A 25,703-nucleotide genomic window follows, 5' to 3' on the forward strand; every position below is an offset into this window, starting at 1 on the left:
CTCAGGCAATTCGTTATGTGATGATTTGTCTTTCCCTGGAGCTCCTCAGAAAAGGACTTGCCTTCTAGACTAAGACAGGCTTAGAAACCCGAGACCTCTAGAAAGTAAGATGCATCCATCCATGGGTTATCTGACGAGGGGATCTGATACTCACGAAACAATATGCTTTCTTGTCATCGACATCGCATCTGTTAAGTACTTAGAACTACCCCACCAAAGCTCAAACCAGCCCCCGGACTCTAATAAAGCTTAATATGTATTTGCCGGGACTCCATGTGGGACTTTACCCCGTTTTGTACCGGACTGGCTGAGAGTAATACAATGCACTACCTAGTTAGAATCAAACATCCGTGCTGAGCTCATCTTCCTCGCTGCCCCGGGACGAAGGGTACGCGTTTATCATGATTCTACGCAGTAGTTAGAGGCGATATTTCACGACTGGGTTGATGGGCCCGTTGATAAAGATACGGCACACTTAGGTAGTCCGGCCGCGGAGAAACATTCTCATAGACTAACTACATCAACCATTCAACCCATTATTATGATGATTAACTTTGTCACAAGACTCATTCGAGAACCGATATGTTCTGAAACAAGTGGAGAGCCGGCCTAGAACTCTGCTATCTTTTTCCATGCGTTCGCACATTCAAGTTGTTTGTGGGCTGCTATGTCTTGCTCGTGGGCTTGAGTGATCATCTCAATATCAGTGCGGGGGAAGTGTTCTCCGATCTCGAGGGCCGTAAATAAATAATATTCCGCAAATTGAAAGTAGATCTTTCGTTCTGAATCGCGCAGATGAATGGAAGAAGTTTGTTGTATTGGGTATCACTCTGGATATGTCCATGTATATATATATATTCCTTTCCGTTGAAAGATCGTCCATATCAGAAGAGGGAGTAGGGAATGAATCCTAGAGAATGTCAATGTTCATTTGTATACTTCAGAGCTACTGGATTCATTCCTAAACTATAATAGTTTCTTATCACTGTAAATACTAGACGGGATCTTGGTTTTGTTTCACAAGTAAGCTCATAACTACTCATCATCAATGCAGAACCAGTTCTACCCGCGCGCAAGTTCCGGTCGTATCAATGCGTGATTAAAGGAGTTGTCATACAGGGTCTAAAGAGTTCCGAGGCAGAGTCTGTTGAGGCGAGGCATCTGGAGATCGGGGATGCTGAAGCGTAGATCTAGTTGTTGGATGTTGGATGAATATAGGCTGGGCCGAGTTCATCTACAATGCCTGTCGACGGAGTGGATAGCTTATGCAGAAATTACAATACTAGCTTCAACCACGGAAAGCGACACAATAGAGCTGAAAATAGACATCTATTTATCTGTCGCTGATATCGACAATGATATGCATATGTACCCGGTTATTCTCGGAGATTTCTATAATGTGAATGAGAAGATATCGACAGTCAGCACATGAAGACGCCACGCCATAGAAAACAACTGTAAACGCTCGTGCAGATCATAATCACGAAAACCCAAAAGCATATAATTGACTCCGTTCTCCATGTATTAGTATACTCGCTCCTTTATATTAACTCCTCAGTCGTAAATTCCGTAGCGCGTAGATCGAGATGAAATTAGTATCTTGCCCACTTGGCAATACATGTCGATGCAAATAGCAGCCTGTCCCTGACACGATAGATAGGCAAGCGGAAGAGCAGCTTACGCAGTAAACATCAGCTTCAGTCTGCTAGATCTCTTTGGCTTTTCCTTGGGCTTCTTCTCCTTCGCGGAAACCTGAGAGTGTGCCTTCGAGGGCTCCCTCGAAGGTGCCCGCGAAGGAGCTTTTGAGGGAGCCTTTGAGGGGGCCTTTGAAGGAGCTTTCGAGTGAGCCCGGGATGGGGCTGAAGATGAAGAGTGGGCACTCGAATGTGCCTTTGAGCGATGCGAGCGCCGGGATCGGTGAGATGACGCCATCGACATATCGTCTTCATATCTGAACCTGGGGTCGCGGGACATGCCAGCAAGTGTAATATCGATGCCAGACATGGCTGCCGCCGTCGGAGTGATGAACTCCCCGTCAACGGAGGTGCCGACACTCTCCGCCTCCACGTCAGCCACGCCACGGCGCCAGACCTCTACACGGCTCAGGTTCTTCTCATTGAGTTCGAACATCTGGTCCATTGGCTCTGCAACGGCCTGCTGGTCCTTGGGGATGTCGGCGCCAGCGCCAACGCCCGCACCTTGGATGCACTTGATGATTTTATATCCGCCAAACATGACAATGGTCACACCGATACCAACGCCGGCAGCGATCAAGAACTGCGGACTTGCGAGCAGTGCGAACACTCCAGGCGCACTGGCCTTGAGACTGGTTAGCACACTCGGTGCCATCTTCGCGGCAATGTTGCTGATTTCAGCCAGAGTAAGCGCGACTGCAGCCATGGCATCAGGGTTTTTCTGCAGATGGGCCATAGTGGCTGTTGCACTGCGCTGGAGGCAGTCCGCCTCTTCAAGCAGCATCTTTGCCCTGTCGACTAGGCCATTTAATTCCTCTGCTTCGGGCGCTGGTCCACTCCGCGGGGCCAGCGCAAGCGCAGAAGGGTGAACTTCCCCGTACGCGAGATCCATATCGATGTGGGAATCCGAGTTATAGCGGCCTGCCACTGGTCTTGATTCCTTCACTCCAATATTTTGATCGCTGTAACGCCGCTGAAGATCCATTGCCTGTCCATATGGAGCCTGAGGGTCTTGTCCAGGGGCATCTTGTTCGAAGTGCGATCGGTGGTGGTGACTTCTCGGAGGATGGTGTGATCTCCTGCTCCTGCCACTCCTTCTCGATGCAGCTATGGAGCGCTCTTCATCGATATGACAGGCCTCCAGGGCCTTCAGTGCCTGCTTTTCCGCAATGATTGCGTTCCGTTCGGCCCGGATTTCAGCCTTACGCTCGCGGTAGGCATCGCGGGCCTCCTTGAAGACGCCAAAGATATGTTTACTCTACGGATAAATCAGCACTGTTCCGCTCGCGATGCATGTTCTGAGATCTACTCACCGTGCTCACTACCTTCCCAGACTTGTCCACCACCGATATGGTATGAGCGAAGTTGGCCGCCATGGTCCTTAGCGGACTGCGAGGGAAATGCTGTCAGCTCAGCTCAGTTCAGCTCCCCGCAATGATCTGCCGTTCCACAAGTTCTAGTCTGCGCTCCAAAATAGGCCGATCGAGTCACACATCCAATGTGGTGGTCAGTGGGCGATCAATAGTAACTCTGGAGTAACAGGGCGAAAAATGCTTGAAGAAAAAAATAGTCATGTCAACAGGAATTGCAGACTGCTGAGAGGTCTGAAATATGTCGAATCTGTCGAGATGATTCACTGTGAGGCAGGCTGCGTTGTTGGGTGAAACAAATGGTCGCGGTAAGGCATACAGCGGGTATTTGAACCGGTTCGGGAGTGACAGCGGTTAACGCTGCTCCTGGGTGGAGCGATGCAATTAGGGGGCTGGGATGCACCGGCGACGCTCCAGACAAAGCAGCGAACGGGAGGTGATTCCGGCGATGGTCTTACACTCCGTCGGTATGCTTTGAAGAGAAAAGGAAAAGGTGATAAAAGGAAGGCCAGCCTGTCCAAGGCATATTGGGTAGAAAAGTAGCCGGAGATCCGTGGAGAATGTTCGTTGTCGATTGCTGATTGCTTGATGCGAGGGACCGATAGTTAGCTGGCGGGCTGCAACGCACGACCAACAACCTAATGAAGGAGGCTCTGACCTGTGCTGGTTCGACAAAATGCGAGTCAATTGTCAGGGCTTCAGGATGATAGGAAGACGGACGTCCTGGCATTGACTGGCGGTGTCCTCCTGTGGCGCAGACAGTGTGTCCTGTTGTATCATTGGCTGAATGCCCGTATTGATCTGATCCCGACACTGTGGCTGGTGAGCTCACGGACCATGTGACAGCGACTGCGCCACAAGCGGTGAGGGATGATTTGCTTGTTCTTCTATGAATCAGAAAGGAATCTGATCCATAAAACACTAACTAATCGTTATTATTGTCTCTATTCGATGCAGCCGCCCGCGCCAATATTCTTTCTCATGGCGTACAAGAACGAGTCCCGGTGGGTATCAGGGAAAACCAGTCAATCGCCCCGGGGCCGGGATCGGTCACGATCTGAAGAAGATGGCCCTGCTTACTCTGCACTCTCGGTTTCCAGGCTTCTCGAAGCGCCTATTCTTGTCAGATGGCCAGAGCAACCCCGCAATCAGGTACCAATACAGTCTCTGCTTTGTCGTACACGAGCATCTGCTACACAGAACCACTGATCTCGGCCTCATAACCATGGCGCCTATCATGTATGTCACCACTGCGTAAGGACGTGGGCCTGATCGCAACAGAAGGGATCTCCCCCGAAGAAGAGTACAATTTCTGCAAGCACAGCTCCCCGCGGGGCAAGGGTAGACGCAGTAAGTGCGGATCTTGGTCTCCAAGAGCTGCTTGTCTCGCGGCTCGCCAGGTAGAGAGACCTGCGAATTCCTTCGACAGCAGGCCGTTGGTTATCTTCGACGGATGCGCCATGCCCACGCCAACGGCTGCAGCTGAGGTGGCCATCGGGTTCACCTGCGCCCATGATTGTAGTCTAATTCAATGTTCCTGTTCTGTAGCTCGTAGGCATAGTCAAACACGCGATCTTCTTCAGGATTGAGGGAGTAATCCATCCTCTTGGAGCCATTATTGTGATCTGAGACAACTTGAGGGTGATACAAGATACTTTGCTGACGACAAAATTGTTCATTTGATCCGGTCCCCATTTGTCGACCGTGTTGTACTTATATCGAAGAAGGCGATGCCAACACGCCGTCACTGTTGAGGTGTTGAGTACTGCAACACCACCAACCAGCACGTGGCACCTGCTTGAACGAGCATCTATCTCGCCATTCCATTGTCTGAAGACATCATCTTCAAGGCATGGGAGACAACAATGACTCGAATGCCAGCACGTCATCGGGGCCAAGACCCGCCCCTTATTCGACTTTCGTGGGAACCAAGGCAAGTGTCCCTGAGTCCTTTCAGTATCAGAGTGAGTTCGACCTGCGACCTGCGACATCTCTAGATCGTACAGTTTGCGGCCTTCTGTGGAGATCATCGAGCGATTCGGTCCATCCGGAGCTTCATCGGTCGCCGTTCACTTGTTCTTTTCTGCATCTAGCTTGCCCCTAGCTTGGCCTTCCAGAACACATCGTTAAAGACAGGGCTGACGGTCGATCCATCTCAAACAGTAACCCGGCCTGTTGTCTGAACCGGAAGAAAGGTAACATGGGACGCTGTAAGTTTCTTCCGCTTCGTCTAACTGCTATTGTTCGCGATCTCTGGTCGTTTCCTGGGTGTACCAAACTTCACCCGGCGCACCGCCACATCCGAGACTGCGGGCTGGACCGTCAACCTCCAAGACTCCACTGTGACACACCAGACTATCTGTGCCAGTGTCGAAGAAATCAATCGATCAATATATAGCACTTTATCTGCTGTGCCGGATATCACTGGCCCGAGGTTGAAAGGGTGTCACAAGAAGCCACGCAGTCACGGGTGGCCGGGACCAGAACATCCAAAAACAAAAGAGCGACGGACCGTAGCTAAATAGCATTGCGCTGCCATCTGGCCGCGATGAGTGATATAGTGGAATCGGACGGCACATCAGATCTCGAAGATCAGGCACAGGCCTGGGACAGTGACCAGCGATCTGCGCAAGGTCCTGTCTCCGAATACGACCCAAATCCACGGCCACAGAATGAATGTGCTGTCGGCCATCGAGTCAAGGCTAGTCGCTCTGTCTTAGCTCTTGTGCTCGATGAAGAAAGTGTCTTTGCAGGCCTCCAAGGGGGCGATATCCTTGTTAGTTGAAGTTTGTCTTTCTGTGGTTTTAGGATGTATTTGACTGACTATCGGTGAAGGCTTGGTCATTGGAGACATACGACTTGGTGCTTTCCGTGCATGCCCACAAGGAGAGTGTCCTTGGGCTCCACCTATCCGAAGACAGAGAATTGTTGTTCTCCAGTGGAGGAGACTCCGTGGTCAATGTGAGTTCTATCCCTTATGAGCGGCTCGCATGTCAAGTAACTCGAGTCGCAGGTCTGGTCTACGAGGACGTTTGAGCGCCTTTATTCGATTTACTCACATCATGATGTGGGTGATATCTTCGCCGTAGTTTACTCGTCAGACTTGAAGACTGTCTACTGCGGCGGTCAAGATACTAGCCTCCAGGTATGCCTTCGTAATACGCATGAGAAAATAACATGTAGCTCTGACCCTCACAGTGGTGCAATCTATCACAAACAGAAGCGAACCAGGTGCTGGCTCCAGCCGCTCACCCGTCAAACAGAGCCCACAGATTCTTCGACTCTCGAGGCCCTGATGGTGCGGTGACTCCCCGTCCAGATGCAAGTCCTGGAGGCGCTCATTCAGTCAGTCACGGCGGAAAGGTTTTGACTTTCAGGAGAGATCAGCACAAGCGATTCTCCCATCATGGCTACGTCTATTCCATGCTTCTTGTCAGAGGACTAGTAGAGTCCGCGCCGTCAGAGGAGGTTCTGCTGACTGGCTCTGGTGACGGCTCCGTCAAGCTGTGGCACCTGGGCCAGGGCTCGGATGGTGCGCCAGTTCAGTTTGCCAAACTACAGAATGGTAGTGACGCTGTTCTGTCAATAGCTGTGGAAGGCTCGTTTCTCTACTGTGGTCTTGCAGGAGGCATTTTGAACATTTGGAATCTGGATTCCCACCAGCTGGTGAAGCGCATCGCGAAGCAGAGCGGAGATCTATGGGCTGTTGATATCATCAAGGGAATCACTATTAGTGGTGACTCAAATGGCATAGTCAAGGTATTACAGAGTTCTTTTAAGGCCCCCTCACACTGTTATACTAACTGGCCCAGAAATTTAACTCCAAATTTGAAGAGATCGGGTGTTGGGTGGCACACGAAGGGACGATGCTCGCTTCCGCTGCCGGTGTCTTTAAAGACAGGCGTATTTACGCCACTGGTGGAAATGACAACACTGTGGCTATCTGGGACTTGACCGACCATCCCGTTGATGAGGTAGAACTGGCCCCAATCAGCAACGGTAAGGATATATATCGTTTAAGCCCAATTCCATGGTATCTATTCTGACGCCTTGTACAGATGAAATGGTCAACAGCTTGGCAAAATTTGTATCCTTTAAGACGATCTCATCTAGTCCAAAGTTCGCGGGAGAGTGCAACCAAGGCGCAGCATTCCTCCGGCGTCACTGCAACTACCTGGGGGCCAAGACGAAACTCCTGGCCTCGGGGAAGGACACTAATCCTGTCGTCTATGCGAGATTCAGTGCTACTTCGCCACAGCCCGTACACAAGACGGTTCTTTTCTATGGTCATTACGATGTTGTCGGGGCTGATACGAATCGGCCGAAGTGGAGGTCGGATCCCTTCCAGCTGTCTTCAATCAACGGCTTCTTATATGGTCGAGGTGTCTCTGACAACAAAGGGCCTATTCTAGCGGCCTTGTATGGAGCCGCTGATCTAGCACGGCAAAAGAGTCTTGGCTGCGATGTTGTCTTCCTTATCGAGGGAGAAGAAGAATCGGGCTCGCAAGGGTTCCAAGAAACTGTGCGGAAACACAAGTCATTAATCGGGAGTGTTGATTGGATCTTGCTCGCCAACAGTTACTGGATTGATGACTACACACCATGTCTCACCTACGGACTGCGAGGCGTCGTCCACGCAAACTTGATTGTCACAAGCGACCATCCTGACCTGCACAGTGGTATTGATGGTAGTTCTCTCCTGGATGAGCCGTTGAAGGATTTGACAATCCTCCTCAGTACTCTTGTCGGACCTAAAGGCCGGATCAACATTCCTGGATTCCATGATCCTGTGCTGCCTCTCACCGAGATTGAGAAGCAGCGCTACGATGCAATTGCGGAGGCACTGCTACCGAACCACCCTGAGATCCCTGATAGCCAGGCCTTCACAAAATCACTCATGCATCGCTGGCGGGAGCCATCTCTGACTATCCACTCTGTCGATGTTCCTGGCAACAAGAGTGCAACAACAACGATTTCGCGCAAGGCGAAAGCGAGCTTGTCGATCCGTATTGTCCCTAATCAAGACGCTGATCAGGTAGCGGCAAGCTTGACTGCCTATGCACAAGAGCAATTTGCTCTTCTGGACTCTCAGAATGATCTCACTGTCGAAATAACAGGGAAATCGGACCCTTGGCTGGGTGACCCTGACAACGAGATATTTGAGACCTTATCGGAGGCCATTACGGCCGCGTGGACACCTGACCACGACAACAAAAAGCACAACTATCCTCCTCTCGAGCGTGGCCGTGCTGCTCGAGCTGGTGGTAGCGAATTGCTGCGGACCGATTCATCCGACAGCATTGCGTCTCATATTGACCGCATCATCTATTCAACCACGACCTCATCTGCAGGGAAGGAGGCCTCGAGGAAACAATCCACCTCTGGTGCCACTATTCCCACTTCGTCGACTCTCGCCAGTAATTCCAACGGCGCCTCTACATCACTAGCTGAGAGCCAAGTATCCAATGGTCATAGTCTTGATACGCATCGGAAAGCGGACCCTGCCGTATCTGCTCGTGCTCCAGTCAAACCCATCTACATCCGCGAGGGAGGATCCATCCCTACTATACGATTTCTAGAAAAAGAATTTGGAGCACCCGCAGCACATATGCCCTGTGGTCAAGCAAGTGACCATGCTCACCTTGACAATGAGCGACTGCGTGTGGAGAATCTGTACAAGAGCCGTGAGATTTTCCGCTCGGTGTTTGCAAAATTACCAACCAAATCAGCTGGACCGAGTTCATAAGCTATCTAATTGGCGTTCGGGAGAGGGGGGGAGGGATGTGGGGGAAGTATGTAAGGGTGTACTTTAGGATGAGATAGAGGACCTGTTGTCAAAAATACTGGCAAGCAATTTGTAGGCGTCGTTAGTTAACATCTGGCATTGGTGGATAGTTGGACGAGAACCAATGAGATAGGAACTTGAAGCGGCACACGTGTGTTTGTTTCAACAACAAAATAAGATTCATCTACTATATCTTCCTCACCTCAACGTCAGTCATTCCTCGTCTTACCTTCGAGCTTGTAAGCGGAATACTTGATTCGAAGATCTCACTGTGCCCGGCAATGCTTAAGACTTCCCAACCGGCACCGTTTACTGTATGTGATTACGATCGTAAGATGAAATATCATCAGGAGCTCAGAAGCATCGGTTAAGACAGTGTCAGTGTGGATCTCGAGAAGAGACTCCTTCTGGCTATGGATGGGGATCCGATATAAGGTTCCCGCGAATTTTCTTCGGCAAAAGAAAATATCTGTAAATGAACGAGTCGCCATGGCAGAACACGACGCAGATGATTGATATGTTCTCTATGAGAGAAAGTATAGTACATACATGACACAAACTGGTCTCTTTACTGTTGACAGAATTCCGTGAAAATGCAACCAGAGATACGACTCACCATATCCTCTTTGCGACCATTTCGTATCTTTTCACTCCTTCGATATCACCTCCGGTATCTTTGCCAGACTTATCTCTCTCTTCTCTTTCCCTCACTTTCTTCAGTCCTTCCGGGTCATCCGCGTAGATCCATCGCTTTTTGTCATCATCGACCTCGACTACTCCCCATCCGCCAAGGCGTCTTCCGCCTTCAACGACGAACTCGCGACCCCGGGACGAAGAGGGGCCATTTCCTTGCGAAGATTTCTGTCCCGTGTTACTGTTTGCCGATCGGTAGAATTCATCCTGTTCTCTGACCTTCATGGCTTTATATCTTGACCGCGCAAAAGATAGCAGACAAATGCCAAGAGCGAGTTTGAAGATCAGGAGTACAGCGTAGCATGTGAGGACGATGATAACCGTGAAGACTGGGACCGATCTTGCGGGAGACGGTGTGGCATTAGCGATGACAGACTGAAAGAGACTTGTTATATGGTTGATGGTATTCGGAATTGCAGTTTTGAGCGTGAATGGTGTCACGGATGGTGATGGAGAAGGAGCATAGTGTCTGTGTATCGACGAAAGAGACGTTGTATCTGATGGAGTAGACGGCGGAAGCTGGGGCAACCACGCCGCAAGAAACATCTGATACGTTTGCACAGAAACACGGAAGAAGAGACAGGACAGAGGTATAACAGGTAAACCCAGTCGTCGAGTCAGGTTCTGGTCAGCAAAGGCGTTCGTGTAATAATCCTTGGCCAGAACGTCGAGGAAGCGGCTGTAGATTGCTGGACGAGTGTTGTTAAACTTGTTGATGTAAGCATGCTTCAGCCAATCCACAAGCATCTCGGAACCCAAGACCACGAGGAATGGTCCGAGCAATTGGCCCAGATTGGTCAAGAACGAATTTGCTCCAGTGAGGGATGAAAACAGAGAGGACGGGAATATGGTAAACGATTGGGGAAGAATCGATGACGAGGACCGTGGCGGTGTTGAAACTGGCGTGCTGTTCGTACTTGCAGAGGGACCATTGCTAAAACCCGGCCCTATCGTGCCAAAGAAATTAAACGCCCTTGTCTCGATAATGTTCCGGGATGCAATGATGATCAGCATCAACCAGAGTTGAAATCGCTCCACAACGTCTGCACAGGTGAGCTGGAAGAGGTTTTCCTTCTCAAACTTCTTGAATACGGTCGATTTGATCTCAACGAACTGATTCGAAAGTAGAAGAGTGATCAGAGCGTTCGAATAAGAATTCACCGCTACATTAAGCGTGATGGCCTGGTAGAAGAGAGAAATCGCGTGAATGACGGTATACGCCAGCGCAATCAGGAATAGCCAGAATGGTCGAAAGACTTTACTCCTTCCATCGGGCTTCCGCTCTAGGGCCTCACGGGAGAAAAGACACTCCAGAACGTCTTGTCCTATGGCAGATAGAAGTCGGTCACTGACCTCCAGAACATTATAGATGACGTAGAGCTTGATGGCTGCCTGGCCTCGGATCCAGTGATATACCCTACTGGCATCGAAAAACATGAGAACACAACAGGTAGCGATCATAAGTAGCCCCTTTAGAATATCAGCTTTGTCATCTGGTAGCAACGCAGATGGGATCGACTTCTGCCTGCGATGCCTCGTGTTACCAGGTCGCCCTAGGCGCCGCGCATGATCCGGTTGCGGTATGTTAGATCGAGGTTTCGTCTCCCGGTCTGACAGAGAGGTATCTTGTTTCGCAGAGGAGCTGGCAGATACGCTTCTCGAGGGTGGTTCGTCTTCTCTGCCTCGTTGCTCAGATAGCTTTGCAGAAGCAGCTTCTCTTCTTCGTCGCCATACTCTTCCAACGCCTTTGATGACGAACCCGGAGATAAATTGAACCTCCGCATAAAGGTTGACGGCCCATGAATGTGCCAGTATATAAAGAGCCTTGATGAAACGTAAAGGAAGTATCGTGAAAGAGTACAGCCACGAATCGAGACACGCCAAGGCACCGAACCAGAGTACCTGCTCTAGGATTGGAGGTAGCATAAAGAAATTCTGCAATCTCTCGATTTTAACTCGAGAAGATTCGTAAGGAAAGTCGCTCGCCACAGACCGATGGATATACAACGGAGAGGGCCGACTGGAAGAAAGTTCTAACTGAAGGTACGTGGGTATGGAGAGCGGGGGAAGTGGAATTGTCTGGGGCATCGGTGATGGATTAGGGTCGGCGATGTATGAAGGAAGGAGGTTATTTTTGTGCTCGATATCAATTCGATTGGGCGCTGATCGGTCATGCTTCGACCGTTGCGTCCAATTATGAGCGGGACGTTCATTGCCCACTGACGAGGTCCGTTGGCGTGTGGATGCTGGGGTCGAAATCGTCCGCGTTGTATGTGGACGATGTCGAACAGTCGAAGAACCTTGCGCGACCGAAGCGAAAAATTCAGGAGGTTCATCGAGATGAATTTCCTTCCTACTCTTTGTCTGCCAGGCTCTGTTGTCTGGTGTCCTCACCTCCTCCGGTGGCCGTTTGGAGGGGATGTGTTCCCCCTGTAATCCGTATTGTACTGTTCGCGATGGCAAAGACGGTGTATCGTGAATGTCCCCTTGTCCCTTATGGTGATCTGGTGACACTTTACGGTAAGGGATTGACTCAGGCGATGATGTGAGTTCTTGTATCTTTTCCGGGGAGAGCTTCAAGACCTTTTCTCTCTCACGAATTCGCCCTGGAGATGATTCTCGCCGAGGCCGGCTTGGACTTCCATTGACATCTGGGAAGCGGTCATCTTGCAACGATGGAACTGCAGCGGCTTCCACTCCATTTTCTGTAAGAGTCGGGGACACAAGCCCTAGCCCAAGTGCTGAACCGTTGTCGGTATCCTTTTCCTCTATATCTGTCCCTGCATGCACATCCGATAGCCCATTACTCACTCTCGACGAATCCTGGCTTGTGGTGGAAAATTCAGCGTCCACACCAACGGATCTACCGCGAGCTCTTGGTGAGCCGTGAGGGGCCTCTCTGCGTCGTTTAGCAACGGTTATCTTGTCCTCGCCCGCCACCGGCGCAGAGTGAGAATCCAAGGGCGTGGTGAGATCCCCCAGCACACTACCAGCTGACTGGAGAACAGCTTCCCTCTCAAGTTTATCCACATCCACATGCATCATATTTCTTCCGTCAGGTTGTACTCCATCATGCATATCGCGGTTCCTCGGAGACTCTGTCCCAACAACCTGCTGCGGTTCCGCTTGAAGTTGCGCCATCATCATTCCTCCATTCAGATTGTCTGCGGCGACGGTCGCCAAAATTCGCCCTCGAAGGTCTTCGAAGTGATCTTTATTGGGTACGGAGTCGTTATCGGCTTCGAGGCAGAGTTCCGGTGGAGGCGGTCTGGTACTGCGATTCTCTTTGCGATGCTGGGTGAAAGACGGCAGCGGTGAGGGTGACTCGCTAGATGCGATCATTCTGCCCAGCGGACCATATCAGTATGTGCCACCGTAAACATTTGGCATCGACGACATAGAATCATTTTCAAGGGCCGTGGAGCAGACCCGGATTGCATGTAGAGGTCAAGTCTCGCTGGGTTATCTGGGGAATGTCGGAGTTTCGGGACCAGGCCTGTTTCGGAGAGCCCGAGCGGTGCAATCTAACCGCGAATCTCTGGCAACCTCAAAAGCAAGAGGATCTCTGTTTGTCTTTGTTTATCATATGCATCTTTATGTTATTAAACAATGTCGAAAGTTACCTTTGAATTGGAACAAATATTTAGACTGTCTGTCCTGGGAAGTTTCTCATCATGTACCTAAAGCAGCTATATATATACATAAAACATAAGTACTTCACAACTGCAAAATCTCGGACGGAAAGATAATCATGAGAAAACTATAAAAATAAAGGCTCAGACTCTAACAATAACATTCATTCCAGATGACAACTGGTTATCCAAAGAGTCACTGCCCGCATCCCGCCAGAAGCATGGTAATACCAAAGCTGTCTATATGTCCTGGAAGCGTAGGTCCCCACTCGCCGTTTCCTGCAGAGCATGCATCGTCGCGCTCACCTAGGCACAATAAGGTCGTATCTGCGTTTCCAGAACTGTAGAACTCCTATGAAAGAAACAGTTTGTTAATGGGTGAGACCTCGACTATGCCGGGAGACATGCTGAACTTACAGTTCCGTAGTGTACCATGTCGAAAGGCCAACCCACATACATATTCTAAGAAATAAATCAACATTGTGCTTTCAAATTGTATTCAACGGATACATTACTGGTACACCATCATTGAGGTTATTCCCACGGCGCAAAGTGCCATTGATAGAGCTCCCGAATTCTGCAAATGCTTGATTACCGATCGGAAACGCAGCCAGCGCGGTACTCGTAACGTCCTTGTCGGGGAAGTTCTGTGCCAGCGCGATGTAAGATAGGTATGTCAAGGCGCCACCGAGAGAGTGTCCAGTGGATTCTAGAGTATAGTTGGGGTACTTCTGGACGAGGTCCTTGACGGCAGATATGACGGTATCATGGACGGAAGACCATGGATCGTAGACTCCCTTCATGACTTGAACACCTGAGGGAAAGCTGACTCCGGAGAGGGTTGGAGTCACTGGATCTACGTCAAGATCATTGACAAAGTCCGTGACTAGAAAGCGTAAGCTTAGGTTAAATCTTTCGCGTCTAAAGTATAGGACATACCGCTCGTTGATCCACGCATGGCCACCGAAATGCGGCCCTTGGTGGTAGAATACCCGATAAACCCCTACGTAAAATCAGGTGTTATAATACCAGAGACCGACAAATACAACCCATTATGGAATACCTGAGTGCCTGTTTCATGATCATCTAGCTGCTTGGTAATCGTAACATCGAAAGCTTGATTTTGGCAATCGCTGTACGCAGCCGAGGACAACTGAGCGGCTCGGTGAAGTTCTGCGAAGACACCAGGATCTGTTCTACAATGGTTATTTCGGGGACGAAACAGGCGGGATGAACAGTATGTATAAAGTAGAAGCGAACCTTTGGTATCTTTCCTTTCGATCGTAGGGGCTGCTGCTGCCGAAAGGACATATAAAGCGAAAGCAAGAAGTCTGGTATACATCGCAACATACATCCCTGGTATATTTCAAACAATATTGACAGCTGAATATAGTGCCAAGGCGTTATCCGCAGATATTGTATGTTGCACGGAGACAGCCTGCTATCCAGTAATAAGTAGAGTGTACCATCTTCTCTATTATATTCTTCTTCGGCCCCGGTCCCATCCCATCGAGACTTTTGCTTGCATCCTTCAACTTGGACGTTTTTGAGAAGACCACTCAGGGGCCAGGAACGGGTCTCTCGTCACAACAGATATCATTGCATCCTGGTAGACTTGGGGTGATGCCACGGGGGCGTAACTCCAAAAGGGAAACAAGATTATGCTGATCAGCAGAGAGTTTCTTTAAGGTAGCATCAATCCAGATCCAAAACAAGAACCATGCTCTTTGTGGAAAAGCTGCGCAAGCCTTGCACGAAATCCTTCAATTAATATCACATTATCCCGCCCTCAAACTCCCCTGACCACATACCCATGCTGTTTAGAAAAAGGGTAGAGAAAAGGGGTCTGTCATCGATGCTATTGTTGGTTTGAAGTTAAGGGTCCTGTGTGGTTGCAGAGAGATCATACCTATATGCCCCGGTCACGCCAAGAACGGTGATAAAAGATCTTAGTGGCCGCCACAACTGAAACGGGGGCTAGTATACGACCGATCATATTCAAACGGCTAACATGTATTGAACATCTGAAGATTTCGGTATTCATTCGCATTTGCAGTTAGCCAGAGACTTTCTTTAAATTGTAGGAAACAATAGCCACGCATCAAGGAAGTATATAGCCTCGCATAGATACGGAGCATAACTGACGATAGCTGTAGGATCCCAGGATTCAGAGAAACAGTGTGTGTAGATCTTATTGATAATAGTTCTAACAATAAGCCACTAGTAGAAATATGCACAATAATTATGGGAGGCGACTAGACGATATCTCCGTAAGCGGATGAGTCTCATCAGCTGAGCCCCATTCCCGCGACCTTGGACGACTTCCTTGCATGTGTCTCTCTTCATCGTCGGCCAACTTGGCAAAGCCGCCCGCATCAGACCTGCTGTACGGTACATCACAATGGACTGACCGTAGTGATGGGTAGTAACGTCGGTATGAGAAGTATGCGACCACCAGACCGAGGAGTGTACCACAACTAACGTCATAGACATCGTGTCGATAATCAGCGAGACGGGACATGGCTATCAAGGCGGCCCCCATCAAGGGCACGAGCGAAATTAAGAACCGGCCGAGATCAGTCCCAGGGCGGAGAACATGCATTTGTCCGGCGAGAAAGCTGCATGACGCAAAAGACCTGCTGTCAGTATCATACAAAGGCAGCTTGGGGCTAGTGGACAACGTACAGTGAGAGATACCCAAGCCCTGCAAACGAGAAACTACTATGACCGCTGGGGAAGCTCCGCCATCCCTCATCGAGAATGTGGAGATTGGTCTGAGTGCAGACCTTGAAAGTAACGAGTAGATGTTCAGCTGTTCCCTTTTCTGGCTTACAGCGCGAAATGAGATCGGGCCGTGGCCTGCCAACGGCATTCTTGATCACATCAGTGATAAATGATGACAGCGTCAGAGCCACCAGCAGACCGAGCACTGTTACGTGAAACTTATGCGCACCAGGGTGAAAGATACTACCCCATGCGAAGAGAATTAGGAGGGGTATGATTCCGGCATATATGATAGACCATACTTGTGATGGAACGGTCAGAAAAGAGTCGTGAAAGCGAGCGTCTTAAACCTTACAGACAGGTACCCTTTCCACCACAGCAAATGGGTGTTGGATGGAGACGTTATCCAAAGTGAACATTTGGTGGAAAGGTTTGGCAGTTATTTGTATCTGTAGATCATCATAATCAGCTTAGTGCTCGGTCTGCAAGTTGAACTCCGGAAGTATCAATCCGTGCGAAGTCACACTAACCAGTACCCATCCCACGGCAAGAAAGCCCAAAGAAATATAATCGGACGCGTATGATCTTTGCCAGAAGCGATACAGCGCTCCGGCGACACCAGGTCTATTCGACAGAGGCATGGGCCTCGGAGATCCCGCGTTGCGCGACATTCGCAATGGGCCTTGCTATGAAGACTTGAGGCTTCAGAAATCCAGAGAACGGCAGTCAATTTGAGACCTCATTGCGAGGATTGAAGAGGGAAGAATAATTGAGCGGAATAGCAGCTACGTGGACCGCAGCGCACATCGATTAGGATACTTACAGTGAGCAAGCAGCCTTCCAGCTCCAGCGGGATACTTAGGGAGGGCACGGACCACGGTTGCGCGTCGATCGTCACTGCGAACTGTCCGCCGACTCGAACTCCGGCTGAGAAGTCCAGAAGATCAGTTGCGATTCGGTGCCAACGTCCGGCTCAGTACTGGAGCAGATTTCCCTAGCTTTTCGCGACGTTAGGAAGACACCATTGAACGCATATCCAGTGCCCCTCATGGCCGACGGTGCGCAGCAACGAGCTCTCACAGCGGCGTTTCCTCCGCCTCCGCCTTTCTGGAAGCACTTCACGCCTGCCAATCTGCAAAAGCTCGAAGAGATCAAACAAGAAGCAAGGGAAGGACAGGACCCCAAGGGCAAGAAGAAATGGACACCCGCGGAATTGCGGGCTCTCAAGGTGCCGCCTGAGCTTCGTTTCCTTATACCTCCGGAAGTCCCCAGTAATGGACACTACAGTGTTTTCGGCGAGCTCCAAAGTGTACGTGACATTATACTGACCAGGGTAGCCTGAGTCTCCTGATATTTTCAGCTAACATAGTAACGGGTAGCTCTCGACTGCGTTGCCTTCCTTGAAAGAACAAGGAATAGAGCAACTTTATCCCTCTCCGCCAGCGACAGAGGCTGGCGACGAACAATCGCTGTCGCGTCCTTCGCGCCCTCTTAACCATGCCTATTATCTCTTGAAAATTAGCAAGTCATTGCTTTTGAACTTTCTCGAGTTTATCGGTATCCTTTCCGTAGCACCGGAACAATTCGAGCCAAAGCTTGAGGATATGCGAAATCTTTTCGTCAACGCGCACCATCTTCTCAATCTCTACAGGCCGCACCAAGCACGAGAATCACTCATTCTAATGATGGAAGAACAACTTCAGAAGACGAAGGAAGACATAGAAGAAATGGACCAAGTCAAGGCAAAGGTGGAGACCATTCTGCAGCAGTTGAAGAACGAGGGCAGTGACGCAGATGCTGCTTCTCAGTTTTCGCGGGAGAAAATGGAGACGGACAAAGAGTTGAACAAGAAAGCCGTCGAATATGCTCAGCAGATCTGGCAATTGTTGGACGAAGAAAGCGGCACCGATTGAAGGCTCAGATCAGGCCATGGACAAGACTTATGGCACCATATCATCCTTCACGTTTCTCTCACCGCTGAATTATCTGATGGACTACTGGAAGATCCTGAGATCGTTAATTACTGCGGATTGGCGTCGGCTGCACGCAATATGCTTCCCTCAAGTGCTTGCTTATTGCGATTTCTCGGACCGGCAGTTACGTATTGAGCTCGCGACGCGTTCTGGTGGCCCATCCATGAAACACTTGATCAGTTTATCATGCCGTGCACCACCACTACTCATCATCTATGTCAGGCTAAAAAGGGGCCGGTGAGATCAACCACTCGATCTCAGCACGCGTTCCATGTCGGATTTCTAGATCAAGTGGGCCGGCATGCAACTTTATCCGCACCGCATCACGTGGTCAATTAGCGGGATAAATTAACCGAATTTTTCCCACTCAGAACATTTCTTCCTGTACAACAACAGCAAGTCGACTTCGCTCGCAACACAACATTGTTCTCACAGATGAAACGTCCCATTGATGATTGGTGTACAGTGAGATTATCGTTGGCTAGAGAGAAGGGCAGTTGCACATTATCGCAGCCAAATGGTGGCTGCTCTATGACATTGTAGGCAAAGCTTCGATCAAGGTCGTCCTATCCAGGTACCACCGAGTTAGAAGCTTGCTTCCAGCGACGATCCGTTTTGGTATGTTCCTCTCTTCGTCTCCTTATCCACCCCTACCCAAAATGATGATTGATGCTTTTTTAATATGTTTCAACCCCATATTAAAAACACAAAAGTGTTTTATTGATTACATCGTGCATCTACTATCTGAAATCAAGTTAATTGCTATGGGTGCATAACTGTGCCGATAAGAATTAATTTGCCGATAGTCTTGCTTTCAGCATGTTTTCTGTTTGCATGCAAAAGGGTCCTGTTACTGACTCGGATTCTCATAGGTTTCTATCGATACCCATGCAGGTACTTTAGTTATTAGATGTATAGCATTACGAATGAAATTATTATTCAATCTGTACTTATTATTCTTCATAAGTTTCCATGCTCTATTACTCAATGGAAGATAGGAGAAATGTAAATGGATATCAACGTATATATGAAAAATTCGTTGTAGTTATCTCGACAGGATACTTATCCAGTATACATATCCTAGTCCGATAGATTTGACCTGACGTCAATGAAGACTTTTGATTCCGCTAAGTAACAAAGAATGCATATAGAGACGATTCTTCCATATCTAAATTTATCTTCGAAATCAAAACAAATTTTATCTTGCTAACGTATGGACGATGGAGTTTTTGATACATGTACTCGGTATAGATGGCATGTAACGATGGGCCTATGTCGCGCGCTGTGAAGCGGTTGGTAGCTGTGTTCCAGTAGCAGCCGCACTGGAAGTTAGCTCGATTTCATCTGCTGGATCCATATCATTTGCGTTCTGCCATCCCTCGCGGTCATCCTTGACAAGCCGAACAAAGAGGAGGTCTAGCACCAATGCGATGACGCTGATGCCTGCCCCGAAGTACAGTGCCGCCTTGTAGCCCATGATGGTACTCTGTGTCCGGCGTCTAATTTCGGTCTCGACCGTCGAAGCAAAACCAAGGCCTAAACTGTTACCGTACAGATTAAGCGTTCCGATGAGGGAGCCAGCCACGCCTTGCTGATGCCTGTTTACGGCATTGCTCGCTATAATCTGGGCAGCTGTGTACACCAGATCTGGGCAAAATGCAAAGAGAATTACCGACGGGAAAACCTGTGCCCAGTAGGTCTGCTGCGGAGGCATCGTCGCCATGAGCAGATTGGAGACAAGTATCGTTATGGTCCCAATGGCCAGTATCCATTGAGCGGCTAGGCGTGGAATAAGCCATGCTGCGAGACCAGCAGCTCCAGTGCCAAAGATCAGGAAAGGTGTCCAACCGACGGCAAATTGCAGAGAAGACCAATTCCACGCCTCTTCCAGCCACAGGATCTGGTACCAAATGAGAGTCCCGACGGCCATATAATTAAGCAGGACAACGAGAATAAGGGCAGAGAATGACGGTGCCTTGAATATATCCAAGGGCATGATCGGATGAGGAGTGAAACGTTTCTCCCAGATGACAAAGGAAGCGAAGAGAACGACAGATAATACCAGAAGAGCAATTTCATAAGCTGTCGACCATCCGACGCTGGGAGCTTGGCTATATATAGTGTGTCAGTTAAAGCATCTTCCGAAGGCGGAGATAATTGATGCATCACTTACTTCCAAACGAAGTTGAATAATATCAAAGCACATGTTCCCAATCCCGCTCCAACCCAGTCAATCTTGCCTTCCCGATCCACAGGAACCTCTTTCGGGAGGATTGCGGACAGGGGAAGGAAAGTGGCGGCACCAAGTGCTGCTCTACATGGTCATTGCCATCAGCATCTTTGTAGTAGCTGGGCTTAGCCACCAACGTTTGACATTGATACTCACATGAAAACAAAAAGCCATTTCCATTCCGTCGCCTCCAGGAACACTCCCAATAGGACAGCACCGATATATCCACCCGCTGGTGCAGAAGCACCAAAGAAGGCCAAACTGAGATTCCTCACACGCCCTGGAGGGTTTGTGATGGTGATCATTGCGACGGCGTTTGGAAGTATGAACGCTCCTCCAACTCCTGAAAGCGCTCGCACTGCTGTAAACGCATAAAAATTACTGGCGAATCCACACACGAGAGTGCATATACTTAGCCAGGCACCACCTATTAAGAGGAGATTTTTATGCCCATAGACGGCACCCAACCGACCGCTGATCAGGACAAATGTGCCCTGGGTCAGACTGTAGAATTCATCCTCTGAAATTAGTCGACATATCTAGAAAAACGGAATTTATAATGAGACATGCGTACGCATAACTAGCCGCGATCCAAGTGGCTTGAGCTTGAGTCACACCCAATGCATCGCCAAGTTTCATCCCTCCAGAGACACCGACGAAATTGACAATCATCTGCCAGTAGTGTTATTGTATTAAGTCTGGTTTATCGTTTTCAGATTACTGTTAATCGCCGACTATCATACCTGCACGAGATTACTGAAGATGACCAATGAAGTAATGACTACGCGACGCGACTTGTTCATTACGTTCAATGGAGCAACATCGAAGACCCGGCGTGCTACCTCAGCAGGAATAGGAGTATTCTCATCGACAATGTCATCCTGGAAGCCATTCTGATGGTCTGATGTAGCTGGCATAGTATCCATTGAAGGCTGTAGCTGTGGCTCTTGATGGGAAGAAGAGGAGCGGGGTATTTGAGCACTGAGTTCATATTGGAGTGCTTGAACGAGAGACATGACTGCGAACTTGAGGCTAGATAGCCCAAATCAGAGGTTCGAATATGATACTGATCAAGGAGCTTCAATGTGATTTAACGAGTTCTATTTAATTGTTTCCCATGATTTAGATGAGGTCGGGGTAGCCGAGGCGGGGTGTGGGATCGTATGGAAGCCTGATTCGTCAGGCCGAAAACCGTATCCGATCTCACGATGATCGCAGAGCAGACATGCAATGTTTTTTTTTTGTATTCTCCAGCACATAACAATGATCCAGAATCATATCAAAGGAAAGCGATATTGTGTTTGGCCACTTCCGACTATTTCTGTGGGAACAGCAATTGCGCAGTGAACGCAAATGAAGGCCATTTCAAAAAAGCCTTCTAGCATAACCTTAGATTCGCTGTGCTTTAGCGCTCCTAGATAATATGTTCTCTGTGCATTAATAGAGACTGCGCATGCTGATAGGTACATGCAATATTAATTATTTGCCAGTCAAGGTGTAATTGACCGCAAAAGCACCCAAAGGATTACTTTCTCATCAACTAACTAGTGTAAGTTAGTTAAAGTTAGTTAAGAATCCACCCTTGGGAGCTGATTCAGCGGAAACTGGAACTCTCCGATATTCCGGAATATATCAAGCGGAAATTCCTCGTCTTCCAAGGTTGCCGGCAACTACCCGACTAACACTAACTAGCCCTTGTCAAAAGGTTAATCAAGTAATAAAGATTTTCTCTCCTTATTCGTGAAATTGTATTCCAGCGCGTTCCCTTTCTTGTTGTATGTATACCACGCCGCAGTCGTCGAGATCCGACGAGTCCACCGATGGACCCCCGCGGAAACGAACCGCTCGGGCCTGCGACTCATGCTATAGAAGAAAGGTCCGTGATCTGTTCTGAGTCTCTTCTGTCAACTAACTATAGATCATTCTGGGTTGTCAGCTGATCTTAAAGTAACTCAATACATTCAGATTAAATGTGATGCGGAACGTCCACAGTGTAACTGGTGCAAACATCACAACATCCCATGCACTTTCGAGAGAGCTATTCGTGTCAGACGCAAGAGGAAATATGTCACTGAGCGGTAATGACCTAGGTTAATTCTCTATTTCTTGAGAGGCCCCCACTAATATGACTGTAGACAGAGCACCTCGCTAAGTCTGGCGGAACGCATGGACAAAATTGAAATAATATTGACAGAGAAATTATCAAATACCGGTCAGTGACTTCATGTTCAGTGATTCCGTGGCCCATACCAATCATCGTGACGAGTCACAGATAAACCTGAAAGTCGTCCGGCCACCGATATTAGACAACACGTTACACCGGCCGCGCAATCTTTGGCTGTCTGCTTTGGAAAGCTCCATTTCGCAGGACGCAACCTAGGAGATATTAGCTCATACAATGGAATCCCATTCTTTTCCCTAGAGGGCCAAAAATGGGTCCGAGCTCGTACCGGACAGCGAGTCGACTTTGACAAGCTGTGCACATTGGGACCACCATGGCAGAACCAAAGAAATCTAGGATCCGATGCTGTTTTGATGAACCTGCAGTCGTCGAGTTCATTGGAACTTCCTGATCGCAAAACGGTGGAAGAGTATGTGGACGTCTATAATTCGACAATCTTCCGCCTCGTCTTTCCTGTCGTGAATACGACTCTGTTCACCGAAACCCTGAACACGGCTTATGGCCACGGGCATGCCAATCAGTATTACCAAAGTGCTAGCGCCAAAGCATGTATATACTCTTTCCTCGCATTTTGCTCTGTTTTGAATATTCGGGGACCGGCATATCCCGCTGTGGACAGCGAGGGCTTTGCATTGAAAGCGCAATGTCTGCTACCGCAACTTTTACGGGAGCCAGTCAGCTCGGACGGGCTGCAAACTGCCGTCATGATGGTAAGTGTCGGCGTTGTTGATCTCTTTAGATGAATTAGCTTTTCCGTACATTATTAACCTCACATCAGGCCATATACGAACTTGCTTCGGGAAACACACCAACTGCAGCCTCTATGTCGTCTCTTACGGCACGTTTCATATTCATGCTCGGCGCCCATAGGAACCCAAGCATTGGCGACTCGATATCCCCGTCCGACGATTTGCGCTCATTGGCCACATATCACCTCCGGAATCTGTTTTGGTTGTGTTATTCGATAGACAAGGATATATCTCTGCGTACCGGCCAACCCCCGTGTATCTCTGACTCGCAATGCGATCTTACCTTGCCAGCGCAGTATGTCGACCAATTCTATGCGAGATTTGATCCTGAATCGCCACGCAACAACTTCCCGGAAGTGCCGTTGTTCCCGCTCGATCTTCGACTCAGCATGATAAAGTCAAGAGCGTACGACGCTCTCTACTCAGTGCGCGCTCTCCAAAAAACAGACGCGGAACTTCTGCGAGCTATCCGCGAGCTAGACGCTGATCTGGAGAGATGGAGGGTATCGCTGCCACCGCGGATCAGACCGACCGTGTCTTTCTCTTACGAGATGCCAATCGATGCCACTATGGACATGGGTGTCGTGATGATGCGGCTGGATTATCATCACTGCTTATCAATGATCCATCAGGCGACAAGCCGATGCAAAGCATGGGCTGGCCCTGAGGACGGCGTTCTGGATGGGGTTGGGTCGAGCTTAGCGTTATCTGTCGAAGCCAGTCGGTCTACCATATTTTACCTACAGACTGCAGAACACGTTCTAGGAGATGACTGCTTCTGGTACGTTTTCATCCTCTCTATTCACCGATATTGGCAAAGCATGCAACTGACTGGAACCAATCCAGGGTTGTCCTTTTCTACCCGATGTCTGCTTTTCTGACCATCTTCTGTCATGTACTTCTACATCCCCTCCACCCGCAAGCCGCTAAGGACGTCGAGCTACTTAACAAAGCTCCCGTGTTTGTGAGGGGGCTATTCCGCCGTCAGATCTCTGTAAAGGAACTCATTCACCTGAAAGTCATTACGGAGTTTGTGGCGGAACTGGGCAGGCTTGCAAAATGCGCTATTGAAAAGGCATGCAGTGAGCGTTCTGCTTGAACATTCTTATCAAATCCTCACACATTAGTTACTGCTTAATGCATATTATGCGTATGGTATGGGTCTTTCCAGAACTTTCTTCTGATATCTAATATGATTTGTTGGTGCCCGGGAAGGATATTGTTTCCAATGGCCTGCCTGATGATTATCCCCACAGGATTAGTGAAAATAAAATAACCCTAGAATTTGCATTGTTGACAATTCAACAGAATTGCATTGCATCCTTCCGTTCCACTTCGGGGCCTAACTATCTGACGCAGCAGGCGGAGATAAGCGTCATTATCGCCGTCATAGTGTACCTAAGGGGTCATTCGGAATAAACATGGTAAAGGATATTTATTATTATCAACTCTCTGGGGAAAAAGGGAAGAGACAAGAAAAAAAAAAAAAAGAAATTTGTACTTTGTCTGTCCACGCAAATAATGTCAATTGCCATCTCTACCGAGTTCTGTACTGCGTTCTAAGCTAAGCATCGAAAACATTTTGTGTTTCAGCATCTGCAAAGGCGGACGCTCACTGCCTGGTCGCATCTCGGACAACCGGATTGTCGACGGCGATCGGTTGTTAAGACCACCGATATTTTAGTGGATTGGGTGGGTTCCTGCAAAACAATAATAGTAGATACATACGGACGATAACTACGGAGTAGACCTGAGAGCTTAATTCCTGGATTCGGTTCAAGAGTGCATTGGGTCTTCCAGAAAAGGTGAAACAGACGCAGCATAGAAGTGATCTGTGGCAATAAGATGCAGACAAACACTGTTATTATTTTACTAAATTTGCGCCTGCAGCGATCCACACCTGCAGTCGATAGTTAATAATAATGATACATTGATTCCTGTGTATTTATAAACGCCCTCCGAGCCGGAGCCCGACGCCCGACGCCCGAACGCCATCCGCCATCCGCTTATTCAGCGGAAAAAAAAGAAAAAGATAGTTAAGATTGTGGGGCTCCCGAGAATAATTAGATTTGCCGCTAACCCGTTCCGTGCAAGAGGATCTTTCCTTGCCAGATCTCGGATGAACGTCCTTCCTTCCTTCTAGAAGAGCCTTACGGTCCGGACCGTTCTGGATAGTATGCCACAGCCATGGTATGTTCTTGTGGCGGCTGCCTAGGAAGCTGAGCCCTATACTATCTACTATACTCTGTATCGGTTCCGTTTTGTCTGCTAAACAGAGCATGTAGATAACGGGGATGCTGCGGCCTGCGCCAGATCAACAGCCGGCTAACTACCTAGTCAATAATGCATGCGCCGCGGTCTCAGATCGAGTATGTATATATCCGATGTCAAGCCATTATTCTTATTTACCCGAAAGACGACGCCGGATTCGGTGCGCAGTGAATCATACTCCAATATCCACGCAAATAATAATAATAATGAGAGAGAATCTACTGTATGGTACAGTTCAGGTGGAGATATCTCGGATCGGATAATCGACTAGCAGACCGGATATACGCAGTAATAATGAATCATTATTATTGGGTGAATCGCAAATTGCAATGGCCAAGTGCATGACTAAGCGGAATTAACCCGTCGGTTGGAAATCCATAAAATCCATAAACGGGCTCTC

The 25,703-nt window shown here is 48.9% G+C and overlaps 8 protein-coding genes across 8 annotated transcripts; 3 read left to right on the top strand and 5 right to left on the bottom strand.

Annotated features, from left to right (window-relative positions):
- Nucleotides 1–1,677: 1,677 nt before the first annotated feature.
- C8Q69DRAFT_505625 (hypothetical protein) lies at nucleotides 1,678–3,070 on the bottom strand (the record flags this gene model as incomplete). Its single annotated transcript, XM_028632724.1, has 2 exons — nucleotides 1,678–2,952; nucleotides 3,008–3,070. The coding sequence occupies 2 exons, from the start codon at nucleotides 3,068–3,070 to the stop codon at nucleotides 1,678–1,680; spliced, it is 1,338 nt and encodes a 445-aa protein (XP_028486389.1).
- A 2,328-nt stretch (nucleotides 3,071–5,398) lies between these two features.
- C8Q69DRAFT_203331 (hypothetical protein) lies at nucleotides 5,399–8,873 on the top strand. The gene is made up of 6 exons (XM_028626112.1): nucleotides 5,399–5,840; nucleotides 5,900–6,025; nucleotides 6,078–6,209; nucleotides 6,263–6,823; nucleotides 6,877–7,063; nucleotides 7,123–8,873. Exons 1-6 carry the CDS (start codon nucleotides 5,613–5,615, stop codon nucleotides 8,808–8,810), a joined length of 2,922 nt encoding a protein of 973 aa, XP_028486390.1. The 5' UTR covers nucleotides 5,399–5,612; the 3' UTR covers nucleotides 8,811–8,873.
- Nucleotides 8,874–9,256: 383 nt separating this feature from the next.
- C8Q69DRAFT_460974 (putative cytomegalovirus gH-receptor family protein) lies at nucleotides 9,257–13,103 on the bottom strand. The gene has a single exon (XM_028630209.1). The coding sequence runs from the start codon at nucleotides 12,882–12,884 to the stop codon at nucleotides 9,462–9,464; it is 3,423 nt and encodes a 1,140-aa protein (XP_028486391.1). The 5' UTR covers nucleotides 12,885–13,103; the 3' UTR covers nucleotides 9,257–9,461.
- Nucleotides 13,104–13,187: 84 nt separating this feature from the next.
- Nucleotides 13,188–14,636, bottom strand: C8Q69DRAFT_460977 (lipase). The gene is made up of 6 exons (XM_028630210.1): nucleotides 14,435–14,636; nucleotides 14,238–14,365; nucleotides 14,114–14,177; nucleotides 13,690–14,060; nucleotides 13,592–13,636; nucleotides 13,188–13,526 (listed from the first exon to the last, which is right to left on the bottom strand). Exons 1-6 carry the CDS (start codon nucleotides 14,526–14,528, stop codon nucleotides 13,371–13,373), a joined length of 858 nt encoding a protein of 285 aa, XP_028486392.1. The 5' UTR covers nucleotides 14,529–14,636; the 3' UTR covers nucleotides 13,188–13,370.
- Nucleotides 14,637–15,082: 446 nt separating this feature from the next.
- On the bottom strand, nucleotides 15,083–16,721 carry C8Q69DRAFT_203427 (PAP2 domain protein). Its single transcript, XM_028626114.1, has 4 exons — nucleotides 16,429–16,721; nucleotides 16,254–16,347; nucleotides 15,860–16,199; nucleotides 15,083–15,792 (listed from the first exon to the last, which is right to left on the bottom strand). The coding sequence occupies exons 1-4, from the start codon at nucleotides 16,567–16,569 to the stop codon at nucleotides 15,417–15,419; spliced, it is 951 nt and encodes a 316-aa protein (XP_028486393.1). The 5' UTR covers nucleotides 16,570–16,721; the 3' UTR covers nucleotides 15,083–15,416.
- Nucleotides 16,722–16,946: 225 nt separating this feature from the next.
- On the top strand, nucleotides 16,947–17,811 carry C8Q69DRAFT_505629 (mediator of RNA polymerase II transcription subunit 7; the record flags this gene model as incomplete). Its single annotated transcript, XM_028632725.1, has 2 exons — nucleotides 16,947–17,207; nucleotides 17,278–17,811. 2 exons carry the CDS (start codon nucleotides 16,947–16,949, stop codon nucleotides 17,809–17,811), a joined length of 795 nt encoding a protein of 264 aa, XP_028486394.1.
- A 1,024-nt stretch (nucleotides 17,812–18,835) lies between these two features.
- Nucleotides 18,836–21,246, bottom strand: C8Q69DRAFT_203397 (efflux pump antibiotic resistance protein). The gene is made up of 5 exons (XM_028626113.1): nucleotides 20,845–21,246; nucleotides 20,676–20,773; nucleotides 20,258–20,605; nucleotides 20,045–20,185; nucleotides 18,836–19,982 (listed from the first exon to the last, which is right to left on the bottom strand). The coding sequence occupies exons 1-5, from the start codon at nucleotides 21,115–21,117 to the stop codon at nucleotides 19,142–19,144; spliced, it is 1,701 nt and encodes a 566-aa protein (XP_028486395.1). The 5' UTR covers nucleotides 21,118–21,246; the 3' UTR covers nucleotides 18,836–19,141.
- A 498-nt stretch (nucleotides 21,247–21,744) lies between these two features.
- C8Q69DRAFT_460990 (Zn(II)2Cys6 transcription factor) lies at nucleotides 21,745–24,432 on the top strand. The gene is made up of 6 exons (XM_028630211.1): nucleotides 21,745–21,977; nucleotides 22,067–22,179; nucleotides 22,237–22,313; nucleotides 22,374–22,993; nucleotides 23,062–23,813; nucleotides 23,879–24,432. The coding sequence occupies exons 1-6, from the start codon at nucleotides 21,879–21,881 to the stop codon at nucleotides 24,129–24,131; spliced, it is 1,914 nt and encodes a 637-aa protein (XP_028486396.1). The 5' UTR covers nucleotides 21,745–21,878; the 3' UTR covers nucleotides 24,132–24,432.
- Nucleotides 24,433–25,703: the final 1,271 nt, after the last annotated feature.

The sequence above is a fragment of the Paecilomyces variotii genome (genome assembly GCF_004022145.1).
Source record: "Paecilomyces variotii strain CBS 101075 chromosome Unknown C8Q69scaffold_3, whole genome shotgun sequence".
In the NCBI taxonomy this organism is placed as follows: Eukaryota; Fungi; Ascomycota; class Eurotiomycetes; order Eurotiales; family Thermoascaceae; genus Paecilomyces; species Paecilomyces variotii.

Excerpts from the sequence above, each read along its gene's own strand:
- C8Q69DRAFT_460974 (XM_028630209.1), bottom strand. The coding sequence starts at position 12,884 with ATGATCGCATCTAGCGAGTCACCCTCACCGCTGCCGTCTTTCACCCAG.
- C8Q69DRAFT_203397 (XM_028626113.1), bottom strand. The coding sequence starts at position 21,117 with ATGTCTCTCGTTCAAGCACTCCAATATGAACTCAGTGCTCAAATACCC. Across the intron at positions 20,774-20,844 it reads TCTTCAGTAATCTCGTGCAG|ATGATTGTCAATTTCGTCGG; the intron begins GTATGATAGTCG and ends CACTACTGGCAG. Across the intron at positions 19,983-20,044 it reads TTATTCAACTTCGTTTGGAA|CCAAGCTCCCAGCGTCGGAT; the intron begins GTAAGTGATGCA and ends CACTATATATAG.
- C8Q69DRAFT_203331 (XM_028626112.1), top strand. The coding sequence starts at position 5,613 with ATGAGTGATATAGTGGAATCGGACGGCACATCAGATCTCGAAGATCAG. Across the intron at positions 6,210-6,262 it reads GTCAAGATACTAGCCTCCAG|TGGTGCAATCTATCACAAAC; the intron begins GTATGCCTTCGT and ends TGACCCTCACAG. Across the intron at positions 7,064-7,122 it reads ACTGGCCCCAATCAGCAACG|ATGAAATGGTCAACAGCTTG; the intron begins GTAAGGATATAT and ends CGCCTTGTACAG.
- C8Q69DRAFT_460990 (XM_028630211.1), top strand. The coding sequence starts at position 21,879 with ATGTATACCACGCCGCAGTCGTCGAGATCCGACGAGTCCACCGATGGA. Across the intron at positions 21,978-22,066 it reads ACTCATGCTATAGAAGAAAG|ATTAAATGTGATGCGGAACG; the intron begins GTCCGTGATCTG and ends CAATACATTCAG. Across the intron at positions 23,814-23,878 it reads CTAGGAGATGACTGCTTCTG|GGTTGTCCTTTTCTACCCGA; the intron begins GTACGTTTTCAT and ends GAACCAATCCAG.
- C8Q69DRAFT_460977 (XM_028630210.1), bottom strand. The coding sequence starts at position 14,528 with ATGTATGTTGCGATGTATACCAGACTTCTTGCTTTCGCTTTATATGTC. Across the intron at positions 14,366-14,434 it reads CGAAAGGAAAGATACCAAAG|ATCCTGGTGTCTTCGCAGAA; the intron begins GTTCGCTTCTAC and ends ATTGTAGAACAG. Across the intron at positions 14,178-14,237 it reads ATCATGAAACAGGCACTCAG|GGGTTTATCGGGTATTCTAC; the intron begins GTATTCCATAAT and ends GATTTTACGTAG.
- C8Q69DRAFT_203427 (XM_028626114.1), bottom strand. The coding sequence starts at position 16,569 with ATGTCGCGCAACGCGGGATCTCCGAGGCCCATGCCTCTGTCGAATAGA. Across the intron at positions 16,200-16,253 it reads GGTGGAAAGGGTACCTGTCT|TATGGTCTATCATATATGCC; the intron begins GTAAGGTTTAAG and ends TTCCATCACAAG. Across the intron at positions 15,793-15,859 it reads GGGCTTGGGTATCTCTCACT|CTTTCTCGCCGGACAAATGC; the intron begins GTACGTTGTCCA and ends TGCGTCATGCAG.